This window comes from Anarhichas minor, unplaced genomic scaffold (genome assembly GCF_050575085.1).
Source record: "Anarhichas minor isolate MPS153535 unplaced genomic scaffold, ASM5057508v1 ptg000024l, whole genome shotgun sequence".
Taxonomy (NCBI): domain Eukaryota; kingdom Metazoa; phylum Chordata; class Actinopteri; order Perciformes; family Anarhichadidae; genus Anarhichas; species Anarhichas minor.
Genome location: NW_027466470.1, coordinates 9,337,508 through 9,354,583, shown reverse-complemented (window position 1 = coordinate 9,354,583; position 17,076 = coordinate 9,337,508). Strand labels below are relative to the sequence as shown.

Genomic DNA, 17,076 nt, shown 5'->3' with positions numbered 1-17,076 from the left:
CAGCCACCACAGAAAGACACTAAAAAGCCCACTTAAGCAGACGCACCTTTAGAGTGCATGGAAAGTGCATCCATGTAAATATTGAATACACACAGAGTTTGGATTTCACTGGCGGATCAATATTGAAGCAATCTGGACGTTAATTTGCACTTCTGTTTTCTTCTCGGCAAAAGCTGCTGCAGACTGACAGTGTGGGATCAGTGTGGGAACTTACAAGAAATTCAGCATTCATGAGCGTTTTAGGGTGGCAGGGTTTCTGTGACAGACTAGATAGCAAGGACCCTTTTTTGAAAAAAATAAATAAATTAGAAGATAATAATGAAAGTCTGCTATTGAGGACGGTGTGATGGAGCTGAAAGCTAATAAATTGACCTTCAGTTGAGATTGTTTTGTCAAATGTAAAGTTTAAATGTTTTTTTTTCTAAACTTTAGAGAATCATGTTTGTAAAAGTGCTGCTGTCATTTCATTAACATTGTCTTTTATAAAGGATAATCTGCTTGATAAACACTCACCCAAACATGTATGCTATTCATCCAAAAGTATGTAGACATCCACACATTGAACCCATGTGATTGTGAACATCATCTTCTGGTTTCAGGCTTTCCAACAGACTCTGGATCCTAGCTGCAGGGATTTGCTCCCATTGAGCAACTCAAGGTCCAACACTGATGTTAAGTGATAAGGTCTGGTTCTGGGTTGTTCTGGTTCATCCCAAAAGTGTTCGATGGGGTTGAGGTTGGAGCTCTGTGCAGGCCAGTCAACTTCTCTGGCACCAAACTGGGAAAACCATGCGGACTGGCTTTGTGTACTGGTTATTTGTCATGTTGAAACAGGAAAGGGACTTCCCTAAACTATTGCCACAAAGATCGAGGCCCACGATTGTCTAAACTATATGCTGCAGCATTAATAAAATGATCTCTTTTTAAAACTCAGGGTGTCGAACCCCTTAGTTTCCCCAAAACTGCCCCAAAAATGACATGCACTTTTCAACACAATGCCCGTGAAGGCCTCAAAAGGATCCAATATAAAGCAATACAAATAATTCCTGATGCTGTTATGATAATTCTGACATCAACGTGAGGAAGGTCAGCCAGGAACAACTGACCTGAATGTTAACTAAACCTTCACCGTGTAAAACCGGTGGCCGATTTATCAATAACTCCCCCTTAGAAAGAATCGGATGAATAATGGATCAAAGACAAATGTTACTTAAGATTCACATCCATCTGAGGGATTAGATCAGCAGGTTCCGACTTCAAACAGCAGAAACAAATCAAGGGCTGCCATGTTCTGAGGGTGGGTATTGATCATGGCTGGCTGCAGTTCAGGGCCTCATGAGCGACTCTCTGACTGCTCCCACGCGAGAGTATCCAGGCGGTCTGGATTTCCAGGGGAAAGTGAGTCTTCGGGGCAGAGAGGTTGGCAGCTAGCATGTTGATGATCTCCCAAAGTCAGCCTTTCCCTCAGCAGCATTTAGCTGTTTATTTTTCTTATTTTCATGAACTAAATCCATTTCGGTGATTCGGCCAAACGGTGATTCATCTCATCCCAAGCAGGTCCTTTGCTGCTTTAAGCGTCCTGTTTCTTAGAGGTAGAGGAGGCTCATTTGGCTCGGCCCTGACGACTCCCATCATGCCTCGCTTTCCTCCTGCCTAATGCACTTCAGAGGAACCGGCATGGATCAATCTATCGATATTGTCATTAAACGCATCAAATCATGCACAATGGATTGGCTTTAATAATATGTTAATGCTCCAGTTACACAACAAGCAAACATGAGGTCAGCGCTCTTTGGTGTGTTCTTGAATGCAGCTTCTGTTAGTAGCTGTAATAATTAACTTTAAGCGGAGTTTTACGTGTTTTTGATATCTGCGAAATAAGGGGAAACCCAGTTACAGTAATATCAACATTTCTATATTCCCTTTGCTTCATTATTTTCAGTTTAAATTTAGTACTGCTCCTTTTATACTCTTTACAACAATCAGGACAAAAACATGATTTTTTTCTGCCTTAAATCAGATCATTTTATAAGTAGGAAAATGAATGTGTGTCCCAATAGACAAAATAAACATATCTGTGACGGTATGCTTACATAAAGCTTTAATACAAATTGACTTTAGAAATGAGGAAAACATTTAAATTCAGCATACGTTTGCATATATTTCTTATTTTAAAACTGAGCTTAAGTAAATGTTATGTACAGTACAGTGGAGCCGCCTCAGGCATCTTCCTCGATGGATGGCATTTCACCACGGACTTCAAAACATAAAATAACTCAAGACAGGCCAAGGGGTCACCAGAGTAATAAGGATTCATCATGTGGGGGCCATGAACTTCTGTGCAAAAGTTTGTGGCGCCACAAAAACATCAGAGCATCACCAAAGTCATTAGGATTCATCCTCTCTGCACCATGCATGTAACCAATCAGTTTAGACAATTCAGCTTTGGGTGTGTTTGTAGGCATAGTTATTAACTTTGGAGGGAGCCAAGCTAACTGATTCCCCTTGCTTTCCCCTTGCTTTATGCTAAGCTAGGCTAATCACCTCCTGGACCCAATGCACTAACAGAAAATTCTTGTAAAAGAAAGCGAATAGACATATTTAAGTAATGGATAATAATAAGCGAGTTGCTTTTAACAGAAGATACATAAAAAGCAATGCCTCTATATTGTGATGGTCAACATATTAAAGTCATATTTTGATCAATATTGTTCTATAAAGTCCGGAGGTCAGAGGCAGAGCAGGAGCCATGTAGCAGAAGAGCGATTCAGTTTCTTTCTTGCTCAAGGACATTTCAGCAGCTGTCACAGGGATTAAACCTCTGCACGTTATCCCACTGACAACACCACAATGATGCAAATCAACTTACATGTCCACAATATTTTGATGGGCGCACTTGGAAAGTCACAAACAGATCCGAGGCCTGTTTGGGGTTGGAGGTTTGAGTCATGATAAATGTCTGTTTACTCAGCATACAACTGGATTAAATGTAATCAGAGAAGATGTTTTTGCTACAATGCTCTTAATTATTTCAAGAACTGAAAACATCTTTGGTAAAAAAAAAAATATCTTTCCTGCCTGCAAGCAGAAACTGAAAGGCCTGTTTTGCGGTAACAGGGATTAGATTTAAATGGAAGTGCTGCTTTGTGCAGACTGGTTTCAAACCAGTAGGCGTCGCTGTTTCTCACTAATGAACCGCTGGACAGAGGACCTGAAGAGATGCTATGATCAGTGAAAGTCTCATGACATTTATAAAACCTTCCTTGGATGATGGTACTTATTTAATGTCCATAGACATACAGATCGAATACAAAAACACCAGATCATATTTTATTGATTATCAAACAAAAGCTGTGTATTTGGGACATGTTGTCTTTTAATACTTGTGGTATTTGCATCCACCTCCGCGTCCCACCTCTTGCTTCCAATTATCACAAGGGGCTGGACCGTTTACCAGAAGAAGACTTGTGATTGGTCGAGTCAGGTGTCAATCACAGGCTCGTCCTGTAGCCTCCTGTTGGAGAATACAATCCACACACCAGAAGTCAGAAGTCAAATTTCACCAAGGGGACAGGGAAAGGAAGGGTGAACTACCCGATTATTGTGAGTGTTTCTGTCACGCTTCACAGTTAACAAGTGTTATTCGACTTTCTTGTATTGTAAATGTTCCTCATTAATGTTGGTTTGTAGTTAAAAAAAGAAAAGAAAGGAGGTTAATTGGACTTGAGGACTTGTTGGCTCATTTCTCCGGCGTTTCCACGCGCTGTGTCAGCGCATCTGTTTGGCGCACCTGAGTCTCAACATGACTCCGATGCATCTGAGCAACTAAACCACCATGGTGACATTACTTACCAGTGACATGTCTGCTGTGGTGAAGCTGGCTAAATGCGCAATTCTTCACTGTGGAATAACCACCGGAGTCCAGGTGTCCTCGGGGAGAGCTGATGTGGCCGTTTGGCGGAGCGCATCAGTTTGATGTCAGCTGCGGTTTGACAGAGCGCAGGAGTTGGGGATGCGAGAGAGACAATCCCCGGCTACTTTTATCCGGATTCAACACAGGCTGCCCGGAGCCATGGCCTCTGAGGTGGTGTGCGGGCTGGTCTTCAGGTTGCTGCTGCCAATGTGTCTTGCAGCTGGTGAGTTGCAAAAAAAAAAATGAATCCACACTTTTTACGCATCTTAATTGGCCCACAGTGCTGTGTGTGCGCCAGGAGGGGTTGGGGGATTGATAAATGTATGATACTTTATCTGATATTATCTTATGAATCACTTCATCATTTTTAAATGTAACTTTTAAGGATGGCTGTAGCTTATTATTTAGAAATTCCCACTTTTCTTTACACTCATGAAAATCGGAGGTACACCAGTACAAACCTGAAGTGTGCAAAATCCTGACAGCAAAAATAAAAAAAAAGATTGATATATTTTTTATGATGATTGACCTCATGATGCTGGAGGTCACAGTTTATTCATCACCACTGCTGAGGTACGTGTGTTTACTGAAACTAAGCACAAACAAAAGCAATAGACTGCAGAGAGTCACACATGGCTGTTAAATATAAATTAAAAACCAGGTTCTTCACCTGGCTGTCACCTTTTATTGGATTTAGTAAAGGAAACACAGCTGACAACAGAACATCCAGTCACTGCCGAAACAACTGTTTGGAATCTCCGCACTCTGCACAGTGTTTATGTCTCAGTGTGTGTGTATAGAAATGTATGATATTAAAAAAAACAGACATATCAAGTGGATGTTTTTCTATTTTCAAAGTTTGAAAAATCTATTTACTGTAATAGTTTATTCTACTCAGAGTAAAAGCAGAAACTGTTAGCTTGCCTATGTGGCTCAAACTGTTAAAATTGCAGTTTAACTGTGTTATGTACATTTTGTTTCTGTCATTTCAAGTGTGGTTTCTGTTTAGCTTTTTGCCAATTAATCCATCATCAGTATTGTTATTGATTGTTTAGCTGCTGACTGGACGTTCACGCCTGTTGTGTTGATACTGTTAATTAACATTTAGATTGCATTGACAGTGTTAAAGCTACATGTCTTGTGTCATTTCACATTCCTCTGAGTTTTAGTCAGTGGTGCATTGGGGTTTTTGGATTGTTTACAGCATCTGTAACTTTGTTAAGAAAGGCGCTCTCCACAGATGAAGTTATTGTTGCTGTGCGAGTGAATGTTTTGTTTGATTCACTCGTTCGCTATGCAGATTTAGAAGATGACTCACTGTCAAACGTGGCAGCTTTATTTGGATTTAAGGGGGACTTTTAGCAGCTTTATACAGGCTGGAAAAGTCTTCGATATTACTAGTTTCTCTGAAGACACACTTAAACGCTGATTTAGAGTTTGTGGGCATGAAGCTCGAGGCCTGATCACACCTCGCAGACTCTATTAAATGCAGTTTACTTTGTGTTTTAAGCTGTAATTCTGTGGTAGGCCGCGAGTGAAAAATGATTAGCGTCTAACTGCCACTGAGGTTCCAGTGTGGTGTCTGTGTAAGACTTATGGGGCTGTGGTACTTTTAAAGCTAACAGCATGCTTTCTATAGATAAGACCCACTCAGTACCACCATAATGCATCACTTGACAGCCCGACGGCTCCTTTATTTCCAAAAGCAATTGTGAGGCCACGCATTGTCTCCATTAATTCGTGGAAAGTCGTTTTAACAGTATGAATTAATAATGCGGTTGGGAGGGAGGAAAGAATTGCCTTTCCCTTTTATCGTAAACATACCTTTTAATATTTTATGTTTTTTCAAAGTGCAAATGAGCACTTGTCATTCACTGCAGCTTTGCACTGCAACTGACAGGATGAAGGAAAAGTAGAGTGGAAAGAAGGGAAGGTGTACAGGAACCGACTGCGTTAGGGGATGAGAGAAGTTATTTCTGCCATCAGCATCACCTGATCAGCAGCTTACTTTCCTTCATTGTTTTGTTTGACAGTCAAAGATCTCATCTTAATTTAAACTGAATGGATCTGCTGTAAATCAATAACCGTCAACCCATCAGCTATTGTTTTTTTCTGTATCATTTGTAACATTGTGGCTGGAAGAAAATTTTAGGTTTCATTTCTTTTCTGCCTCTTGCTTTGATCCATATGTTCAGATTTCTGGCTTGTATGCAAAGTATTTTTTGGCCTCCCAGAACACACTGCAGCAGAACAGATGTTATCTGACTCCAAACATCTGCATTACCCTTACTGTATATGCTCTAGTGTAATACATGTATATGCACAACGTCTCTTTCTCATGTCCTAGTGAAAGACTTATCTGCTGACATAACATAGTCTGTGTTTCCTGTTGGCCATCTGACAGCACCTCTATTGAAAAGCACAGAACTGCTGGGCCCATGTGTACACAGTCTCCTCTACCACCACCGAACACACACACACACATTTGCACACAGCCACAGTTTAGCTGATCAAACAGGCCGCCGTTTACGTGTTTGGAGTGTGAACATGATTATGTGCTTGCGCTTTCCGAAGTGTCCGATCTGATATCAAACTTGTGCTGTGAATGTACAGACGGAGCTGCAGGTCAGATGTGCTGAGTCGGGCCGGTTGCAGCAGGGTAAAGCACTGAAAGCTGGAGCAAACTGAGCTGGGAAGTGACGAGCAGATGCTGGGCGCATCACTGGAATCATGACGTTTTAATCACGACTTAATAAGGACAAAATAAATGTGTGTGTGGATGTCGTGTTGTTGCAAACCTTCAGGCAGACAGTTGGCTCCATCATGATGCTCCAGAGGAGAAGTGGTTGTAACAAAAACAATTCCTCTCTACAAACTCAAACAAGCATAAAAAAACTAATTCTAATCATAATTGTATCATTCCTTAGTTAGTTCAGATAGTAAACCAATATGGTGTCGGAGGTCAAAAAAAACAAACAACAAAACCAGCAAGCCAGTGATTGTTAGCTTGCTAACAAGTCAGACAATTTATCTTTAAACTTGAATTAAATTGTACATGTTATTGATTATTCAAGAGATGGAAAATACATTTTCAAGCAAAAAGGCCAAAAATACACAGTTTCCAACTCATCAAATGTGAATATCAATACCGTAAATGGATGTCAGTTGCAGCCCTGAATATAATTAGCTTCTCCAAGAAGACATGTTTGTTAAACTCAGAATTTAGTTTCAATTTTAAAGTTCTGCACAATAGTGCTATAGACTTGATGTGGTATGCTCTTCATTATGCTCTTCAGAGGGGTTTAAATTCCTCTGTTATCGCCCAGTACTCGGTCCGGCCAGGCACCGTGCCACTTTATCTTCTATTATGACATTTATGTCTTTGGGCTCAAACTCTTAAGTCAGCTGGCCCTTATTTCACATTTAAGACTGACTTGCTTCTCTTGTGTTTAGCCTTTGTGTGGCGGTAACAATAGCTTTTACTGGGAGAGACAAAAGCCTGATTCAGACGTGAATGAGGAGGTTTTGCAGTAATCTGATGTCTGAAAACAACGGCAGTTTATTTTCATTCCCTGTGTAAAAAATCCTCAAATGGTGAGTCATACAGCGAAGGCAAATGGTCAGGAAGACTGCGGTCAAGTGTCTGCAGGCAACAGTGGGAGTAGAGTCATGTAGTTACAGATAGATTATCTGTATGGATACAACATTTCTCCTTTAGATTTCAGCAGATGAATAATGTGGGCAGCAGGCTCCGGACTACCAACTTGGCCATGTTTAGAGTTTATTTAATGCGACATTAAATTAAGATAAAAGTGGGTGTGGCTAGAAGTTGTGCTGCGTGTTAGGCCAAAAATTAAAGATTATGAGTCATTCACCCGAGAGGCTTAGTCATAAAATATACGTCACCAACTTGTTGAAATGTTTGAAAAGGGAACAAAAATGATGAACAATGATAAAGTGCCTTTTTATGTTGTTGTGTTGGTGGGTGGACTGTCTGGCATATCGAGTATTTGTGCATACTTGAAACCTAATCACATTATTGCCACATGTTGGTGGTTTTCTCAAAGATGACTGCCCCGCCCCCCCCCCCCCCCCCCCCCCCCCACACACACACACACACAACATTTATTAACTTTTGTTAGTTTTCATTGGTCCGTATTTGAGCACAGAGAAAACCAGGACGTTCACTGTCGAGCTCCACCAAGGGAAAAGTCAGAGCCAAGTCAAATGTCAATGAAGAGGTCCATTGAGTGCGCAAAGATAAATAAAAGCACCATTTTCAGCAATGAAATGTAATTTTTCAGTAGTTCAAGCCCAGTAGCTACCTAGACGAGAACATCTCTGAGACTTAGACTGTAACTCATTCAGCCGACCTGGTTGTAAACCTTGTGCTTGTTGATATAACCGCTAAGAAAAATGTAGGAGGTCCGACTGTGTGTCCACATTTTGTACTTCACTGTGTACTTCACTCGGTTCCCTCGCTGCCTCCTGGCCTTAAAATGTTCAAAGAAAATGTTAGACGGGAAGGGGCTAATCACATATTTAGTGCATACTTAAGGAAAACCTGAAAAACAGCGAGTTGTAAATGTTATGTGGAATATTATTTGAGCTGATTTTACAGTCAAGGTTGTTAAAAAAAACTCAAGCTGTGCTTCATGCAGGCTTCAGATGTGAAATGGGCAAGTGTTTGCTACGTGTTTGCTATGGCGTGGTTCACTTTGGACGCTTTAGTTGATGTTCAGTCAGCAGGTTATGTGAGCCGTTTAACTGGTAAAAGCCACCAATCAGGGCAGATGGTCAGCCTGACTGGGAAATGAGGTGCGTTACTGATCAATACATCAATTAATGGTTTTTAGAAGTCATGTGTGCACTTAAGCGTTTTAACTTTCATCATGAGCTCAAAAGACTTCCTTAATGTGTCTCTAGGGGTCTGTATATGTGTGGGTGTGTGTGTGTGTGTGTGTGTGTGTGTGTTCGGTAAAGGGTGAGTGTGTGGAGTTACATGATTTAGTGTGTCAAGTGTAGTGACACATCCTAAATGCTGAAACAGTGCATTGCATTCAAGCATGGGTCGCAACTAACAATAATTTTCATCGTGTTTCATTTGACTGATTGCCACATATCCTTAACATTTATCACTGGAATACATGAAGTGATAGGAAACTAAACTGAACAAATTAAGGAAATATGGGAAATGCAAAAAATATAAAGTTATATTGGTTCTTGAATCTCATTTGAGGCCTCGATCAAAAAGACAAAAACCAAACGCAGACTTATATCCGGTCATGACATTTCACACTCTTCACGATCCATGTGGCGGTGTTTCATTTGATGTTTTGCCGACCAAAACTTGCTTTCCTATTTTCAAAACTCAGCGGTCCATCGTGTATTTTAAGGACATCTGGTGCGTGACGCGACTTGGCTGCAAAACTTTGAGAGATTGTTTTTGTATAGTTTTGTCATTAAAAAAAAGGATCCAGTTTTTCAATAATGCTCACAGTCAATGAAATACTATGAGATTCTTGCAAAATGAAATCTTCACATATGATATAAAGCTGTCCTTTTGTGAGGCACTGTACAAACAGGGAGAAGCAGAGCTGACCGCAGGCTGCTCAGTTAATTGTCTCTCTTAACACCCAAGGACTATCGGGTGATTATTGTACTTCAAAACAAACGTCAATTCCCTGAATGACTAAATGAAGCCCAGGCTCTTCTTGAGATGAGGGCCAGATGAACAGATGATGAGGTTTGTGATTGTTAAGTTTGGATAGAGGAATGTTCTGGCTTTTTATGACTATGAGCAGCTTTTCTACAACAGGAACATTTAAATGAGTTTCGCCACGTTTCTCTCAAATCGGTGTTCGGTTGATCTCGGTGACGACTCCTGATCAAGTAGCTCGTTGCCACTGCCAGCTTCTGCTTTTTATTTGCTGTTAAACGTTATGCGATGCACACAAAGCAATTAAGACGGCGTTGAATCTGTGGTCTTTAAATTGATTGTTGCTTATTGTGATCAAGAGGTCGATTTGCTGTTTAATCTGTATTTGTGTCTTGTGTTTCTGCAGCTTGCCTGTTCAGGTACAATGCCCTGTCCTTCGTCTACCTCATCTATCTCCTGCTTATCCCACTCTTCGCAGAGCCCACAAGCACAACAATGCAAGGTAAGATCTACGCTGTCACTCTCTTTGATCCTCCACACGTTGGTTGGCTCTGGCTCGGTCCATCGCCTGGAGAATCTTGACTGTTTCCCAAAAGCCTCCAGTTTGAACCGCAATATTGTTCCCTGTAATGTAAACCAGCCCTTCTTCTCCAGGGGACTTGAATTTCCTTGAGATGAGGATGGATTTGGCACATAGTTCAGCCCATGAAAGGTAATATCGGTTTGTACGGGCATGAGTCCATCTGTGATAATATAAATGATCCACGGCCAGCCAGATCTGAGATGACGTGAAAGACGTGATCCATCAGGAACCAGATCTCACCTCCGCTTGATGAAAATGAACATTTTAGGCTTAAGTTTGGTTTATTTGCTGAGAGATTGTCCATATAGATGATAAAACCTGAACACACATGCTGTGCTGTCGAGAAAAGAAACCCGAAAGAGCCTGTAAAATGCCATTCAGAGAGGAAAAAAAAGAGATGAGGGCTGTTTTTGATAATGTCTAACCACTTTAATTAGGATATAAAAGTTGCTCCTAAGGCTCCACTGATTCCTGAGATGGGTTTCCTTTCGTAATATCATGATCTGCGTGCATTTGACAAGTGTTATTAGTTAATTCAGCCGATGTGAAGGTTGGTATTTGGGCTCTTTGGTATTTTGGTTTCCGAATGAGTTCAAGAAAAGAAATATACATCACAGTGAACCTCTGAGGCTGACTGACGTGACCGTTCTCCTTACGGGTGGTGAACGTGGGTTTGCGGTCGCCAACTTCAGCCGCGCCTTCATGCGTTCCCCTCACTGCAAAACACTGCACGTCATATGGGTTATCTGTAAGAGACCACATGCAGTGTTTAATAATACATGAACCCATATTGGTGGAGGAAACAACATCCAGTCCGAGAGTCGTCTCTGCTCGTCTCCAGCTGAAATAACAATCAGGAAGTAAAGGAGTAAGGAGGGAGCAGAGAAAGTGGACCACTTACCCTCTCATCAATAGTTAAAGAGAGAAGTCTTCGAGTAAAGTTCAGCGTTCATGTATCTGATCGCTGCTGACTTCAACCGTGGGTCAACTCCTAATTGAGACAAATACATGACAGACACTTCAACACCAACAAGACGTGACAAATCAAACTTGAAGCGGATCTTTTTTAAGATGTTTTACAGCCTCCATAATACAGTTTTATATGTTAAATTTCACATAAAAGTTAATTCAGTGTATATTCAGATGTAGTTTACAGTAGATATCCCAGTCTTTCTCCCATTGGAAGGCAATTCCACCGTGAGGTTTTACTCCTTGGGTAGATTTCATTGTCTTAAGATTACAGCTGCACGATATTGTAACGAACTGACTGATTTTTTTTCTTCCCGCAATAGATATTGCCATAATAAAATATAGATACATTTTCCCTGGATGAGGACAAAGTACCTGTCTTTGGTGAACATTGTAGCCGAAATTGTGGGCTGATTAGGGCTGAACGATTTTGAAAAAATAGGTAATTGCCATATGATTTGTCATATTAGAGGGAATGATAATATTCGTATCATTATTATGGTGTGATTTTTGCGGCGATCAAACAAATGGTAAATGGACTTGTACTTGTACAAGGGGCCACACCATGAGCCACAGTCGCAGGTGAGGCAGACAAAGATGTTTGTAGAATATGATGTTTAGACTACGACATCTCTGCAGCACGACAATATATTTAATTTGAGAACGATGAAAGTTTTCTTTTTGTGTTCAGCAGCAAAAAAGTTGCAGCATGACGTGTTTGAGTTATGAAATTATTGGAAACTAATCATTTTCAGTATTTTATTTTCCTTCTGATTATTTGAAGGAAAAAGGGATTTAGTTTGGGAGCCACTCCAGTTTATAGAATTTGAAATAACAGCTGGTTGTGGTTGAGGATGATTGTGACAGCATTGCCAACATTTAATTATCAAATGTAAATGTTTTAATGTAATTACTACACTGTGGTGATTATAATCTTGAGCAGATAATCAGAAACTGTAGACTTACAACGTGACAGTTATCTCCTCCCTCCTGGCAATTCAAATTGTATGAAAACCATCCAGAATACACACTGACAGTGCAAACTTATAAAAATACACATCTCACTGTGCAGAAAAGACGCACACTCTACATTTTTGAATGTTTTAAGAGGGAGTTGAGTGTAATTCAGTGCTTTTTTTTTCACTTTTTATTTAGTTTTCAACAACATAACAACATGCGTTTTCAGACAGTTATTTCTTTGTCCATTTTTGAGCTGTATGTAGTCTTGGTGCACATGGTATTCAGGTACAGTGTACAACGCACAGAAGGAACAACAAATGGTGCTCACTCCAAGAGAAAAAGAGGGGAAGTAAGAACAAGAGTAGATAATTGATTACATGCATAAATAGTGCTTTGTTTTGATGGTCTGTTTCATTTTGTCTGTTGAATCTTAAAGGACATGCGGCAGTTAAATCTGGAAAGTTTATGTAAACCAAATGTTTGACATGAATAATTCATCAAGTGTAATTTGCTTGAAGAAGCCACAGCAGTGCGGTGTGCCCGAGGATATATCGGTGCACGAGAGGAGACAAACAATATCTTATGCAACTTGTTGTTGTTTGGGATTTACTCTCTAATGTCGTAATTGCACTATTTGGCTCCACATCCCCTTGAAGGCATTCAATTCTCAGTGGAGGTGAACAAAATCTAAACTGTTGCTCTGATATGGGCAGCAGACATTTTAAGAGCCTTTACAGTAGGTGCTATACGCCTTGTTGAATGGGCACCGACATGACAATTTCCCTTTGGGGAGTCTTTTAGTACTGTTGCATGAATTTGTATAAATATTTGATGCTATGGATGATTTATCAGGTTTATGTTTTAGCTAGGAGACTTCTAAAAGAGGATGTCTGGTGTTAACGCTTATCCTAGTTTGGCTTTTTTTTTTAAAATCCGTCATTTATCATACTTTTGTGTTGTCAGGAAGGCAGTGGTGGAGGAAGTACTCAGATTTACTTAAGTAAAAGCAATATCACAGTGTTGAAATACTGTGTGACAAGTAAAAGTCCTGCATTCAAAAGCATCGGAATCAAAATATACTTAAAGTAAAATGACTAATTATGCAGAATGGACCATTAGAGAATAATGTATCATCACTGGATTATAATTATTGATGTATTTATGTGTACGCATCACCAATGTTGCAGCTGGTAAAGGTGAAGCTAATTGTAATTATTTTATATACTGCTGGTTAGCTTAATCCTTAATAATACAAATAAATACCTTTTGTATTAGCAATCTGCAAAAGTAACATAAACAATTATGTAAAGGATAATATTGGATTAAAAAATGTAACGGGAGTAGAAGTATAAAATAAATGAAGTACCTCAAACTTTTGCTCAAGTACAGTACAGTACAGTGAGTAAATGTACTTTGTTACATTTCATCACTGCTGGCAGAGACTTCTCAAAAAGACCAAATAATTGAAAACATTTTATTTCCCCAAACTAAGTGGTTAAATCAGGTCTTAATGTCGTCGATTGGATACTGTTCTCTGAATGATGAGGGAGAAAGCAGCAATTGTTAAAACTGAACAATGCCCTCTGTTTTGCAAAGCTTTTAAACATACTCTTGGGATGGCTCTGTGAGACTAAATAATGAAGCAAGGCGAAATACAAATTTAAGATGACCGTCAGGCAACCAAGAGAGATGGCCGTCACACAACAAAAATGCTGTATTACAAATAGGAAAAGAAATGGGGACTGAACCAAAGCCGTTGCGTTATCCACAGCCTTTTGGACCAATTTGGATGAGGAAGTTCGCTAACAGTCCTCATACCTCTGTATTTACAAGCATTCTTTTCCTTCTTTGTGAAAGCACAGGGAGTTACAACGGGAAATTAGCACAGCATTTCTTTTCACTTCTACATTTACTTTGCCTGCCACGGTCTGCTGCTACACACCTATGACAAGGTCAGCCTCTCGGTGGCCTGAGGCTCAGCAGTAGTGCGTCACCTTTGCCAGGATATTGTGCAATACACTACAGAATAACTATTACATGTTCCCCGCAAGGATGCAGTCAATTTAATGAGATGAAGATGTTGCCCTGGGAAGAACCAGTGGACAAAACCGTTGCAGATATGTGGGGCAATTTAAAGGCTGATAATGGATGCAGTAAGGGCCATTACTATCATGACCTCATCAAAGAAGAAGAGTCCAATCAACCTTGTTCCTCCCTATGGGTGATCATTTTAATTTTCACTAACAAGAAGGGGTCTGAGAAATCCTACTGTAAAGAATTATCACCATAACAACTCCTGAAATTATCCCAAATACCTGTAGGTGCACTATAAAATAGCCATGTGTTGGACAGCTGTGGCAGACTGCTTTCATCCTTCCCTCCCAGGAACAGTAATGTCCACTGATAGCTGTGTTCTTTACCTAAATTAAAGAAAGACAGGCAAAGAACACCAAAGCCAAGAAACCAAAGAATCAAATCGGGTATAAAAGCTGGTTTGGCTCCTTCTACGATGAATTAGAGAAAGTTAAAGGTCTTGTGGTCCACCAGAATGTTTATTTGACTTTTTAAGAGAAATAAGCGTTCCTGTATCGTAGTGTTGCCAGCTCTTAACCAAGGTATGTATTATGATCCACAGAAAATCCCTCTTGGTTGCGCTGCCAGTCACCTTTTTTTTTTCACTAATTCATTCAAAACAGCTCTGGACTTCCCAGCCGATCACATGAACATTGATTGTTGTTGTCTCAGAAGTACCAGGCACTTCTTAATGCTGCACAACTCAAAAAGTATTAACATTTTCCTCTTGTGTCAAGTTTCTGTGCCTTGAAAAACAACAACCGTTAAAGAGACCTGTTCTGGGTTTCAGTGCATGAACGGCAGAAATAACATGTGGAAATCCTTAAACTGAGTGGTGTCGGTGTTGGTGGTGAACTCACTGTAGCTGCTCTCCTTCTCCAGGCCACACAGGGCGTCTGCTGCAGTCCCTCTGCTTCACCAGTATGTCCTTCCTGCTGCTCCACATCATCTATCAGATTACCGTCAACAGCCTCCTGGCCGGGAAGTCCATCACATCTGAATTCAACTGTGAGTACAGCACACTGCAGCCTCTGTGGTCAGGGCTCTGAAGGTAGTGATGTTTGTTGTGTATGTGGAAATCAAAGCGACTTGCAGGGTCAAGAATCCACGAAGAAAGGGCGGAATGGATTTTAATGATTTCAGCTTTTGCTGTGTGCAAACCTTTTGAAAGAGGACACTTTGTTGTAGTTTTAGAAAAGTCAACAGACAAATAAACCCTTTAAACTCAATTTTGGTTGAACGGTGACAGTTGCAATCTTGCCTCCCTAACAATGATGTTTATACAACAAAAGGGGTTTTGCCAAATGTGTTTTGTTTTGTTTATAGTTCAAAGTCCGGTTTCTCACGTTCGTTGCACCCATGCAACACTAGCTTCAATAGTGCTTTCATTATATTCCACATAGTAGCAGTCTTTCATTTATGTTGTGGTACTAACAATGGTTGTGCTGGTGCGCCTTGTTTAATATGAGAGTATTCTGTGCGGTTGCTGTATGCACGTTGTTTCATTCACTGTGAAAGAAAGCAACAATATCGGTGAGCAGAAGCTTTGCTGTGGAAATGTCTTCACTAGATGTTTTCTACTAATAAAAAAGAAGATAGCTGACCTTTTTTTTTCAACTTGCTTCATGTTGCCTTCGCAGTTTACAACCTCTACTGGCATCAGAAAAAACACCAGCAGCCCAAACTGATCCGTCACAGTTCTCTCTATTCCCGTGTGGTATCTCTGTAGCCACCATAGTCCCAGAGTGTGGTAACATCTTTTTAGGAGGTGGACACCAGCTACGATGTAGCCCTAACTCCTCAATGCAGAAGTTTACATGAAGCTTAAACATAACATAAATGCTGACCATGCTTTAGTTGCCATTAGTGGATATTTTTGGAAACACAAATCAAAATAACTGTTTAGTATGAACATATTTTTTTATTTCCTTATTATGTCAATACGAAACATAATCCATGTGACAACACATTTCATGTACGTGTGTTAATTCGTAGGATAGTTGAGTATAGACATTTTCAGGTGGTTCTAACACATGATTCCTTCACAAATCACTCACTCTGAGATCTCATGTCAGACCAAAATTGTGAGATCTCTACTTGTTGGGCCACATGTTCATGACAGACTGTGTGCACACGTGTGTCCTATCCATCACGCTGACCGTTTTGTGCTTAAACTCTGACCTGACCTGTTGACGCAGTGTCACAGAGTTGTATATCACCAGAGAATGTGTCTAGGGAAGGTTTCCAGGGAAGACATGCTCCATTTGCAGCAGAAAAGTAAAATATGCTCACTAATAAAGATTCTCAATTTCTACATATATCCTCACTCTTATTGCATTTTGTCACATCATGAAGATTTATGATTGTAACACATTCCTCAATGTAATTAGCTTCCTTCTTGCCATATGGTGACGTAGGAAAAAAAAAAAGAGATTCTTGCTGCCAGTAAAGCAAACACTGTACGCTACTGACTCAGTGTTGGGAAGGTGTTAATAGTTGGCCTTGCGCTTCTCATGAAACTGTATCAAACTGTAAAATTTGAATGTGTCTAGACGGGACAGACCCTGACCGTGTGTTCTAATGACTTGTTCTTTCTAATGGAGGTAATCCGCTTTCCACCGTCCAAGTCCAGCCAACGGACCTTATCGCCCTCAGGCAGAAACACACAGAACCGTTCAGAGAGACTAAATATTCACTCTAGGAACTCTTTATTACTAAAGGGAGGCAGTTTTTGGCAGCTCAAACCGTGGTGTGATGAGACCATCATTTCTATCCATCTGCAGTATTTATCTGTGTAAGTCTGTCTATTGATTTACACAATACTTACTTGCATTAACAGAATTGTAAATTGTGAAACAAATTAACATATTTGGTGAATCTTTGCAACATAATTTGTTCTTTGAAAAGCTTTAATTTCAT

General features: G+C 40.2%; 1 protein-coding gene across 1 annotated transcript in view; it reads left to right on the top strand.

The window, feature by feature from the left end:
• Window positions 1–4,072: 4,072 nt before the first annotated feature.
• piezo2b (piezo-type mechanosensitive ion channel component 2b) overlaps window positions 4,073–17,076 on the top strand; it is a 74,457-nt gene continuing 61,453 nt past the window's right edge. The window contains exons 1-3 of the mRNA XM_076098512.1: window positions 4,073–4,136; window positions 9,979–10,074; window positions 15,040–15,165. Coding sequence (XP_075954627.1) covers window positions 4,073–4,136; window positions 9,979–10,074; window positions 15,040–15,165 — 286 coding nt within the window. The remainder of the gene's footprint in view (window positions 4,137–9,978; window positions 10,075–15,039; window positions 15,166–17,076) is intronic.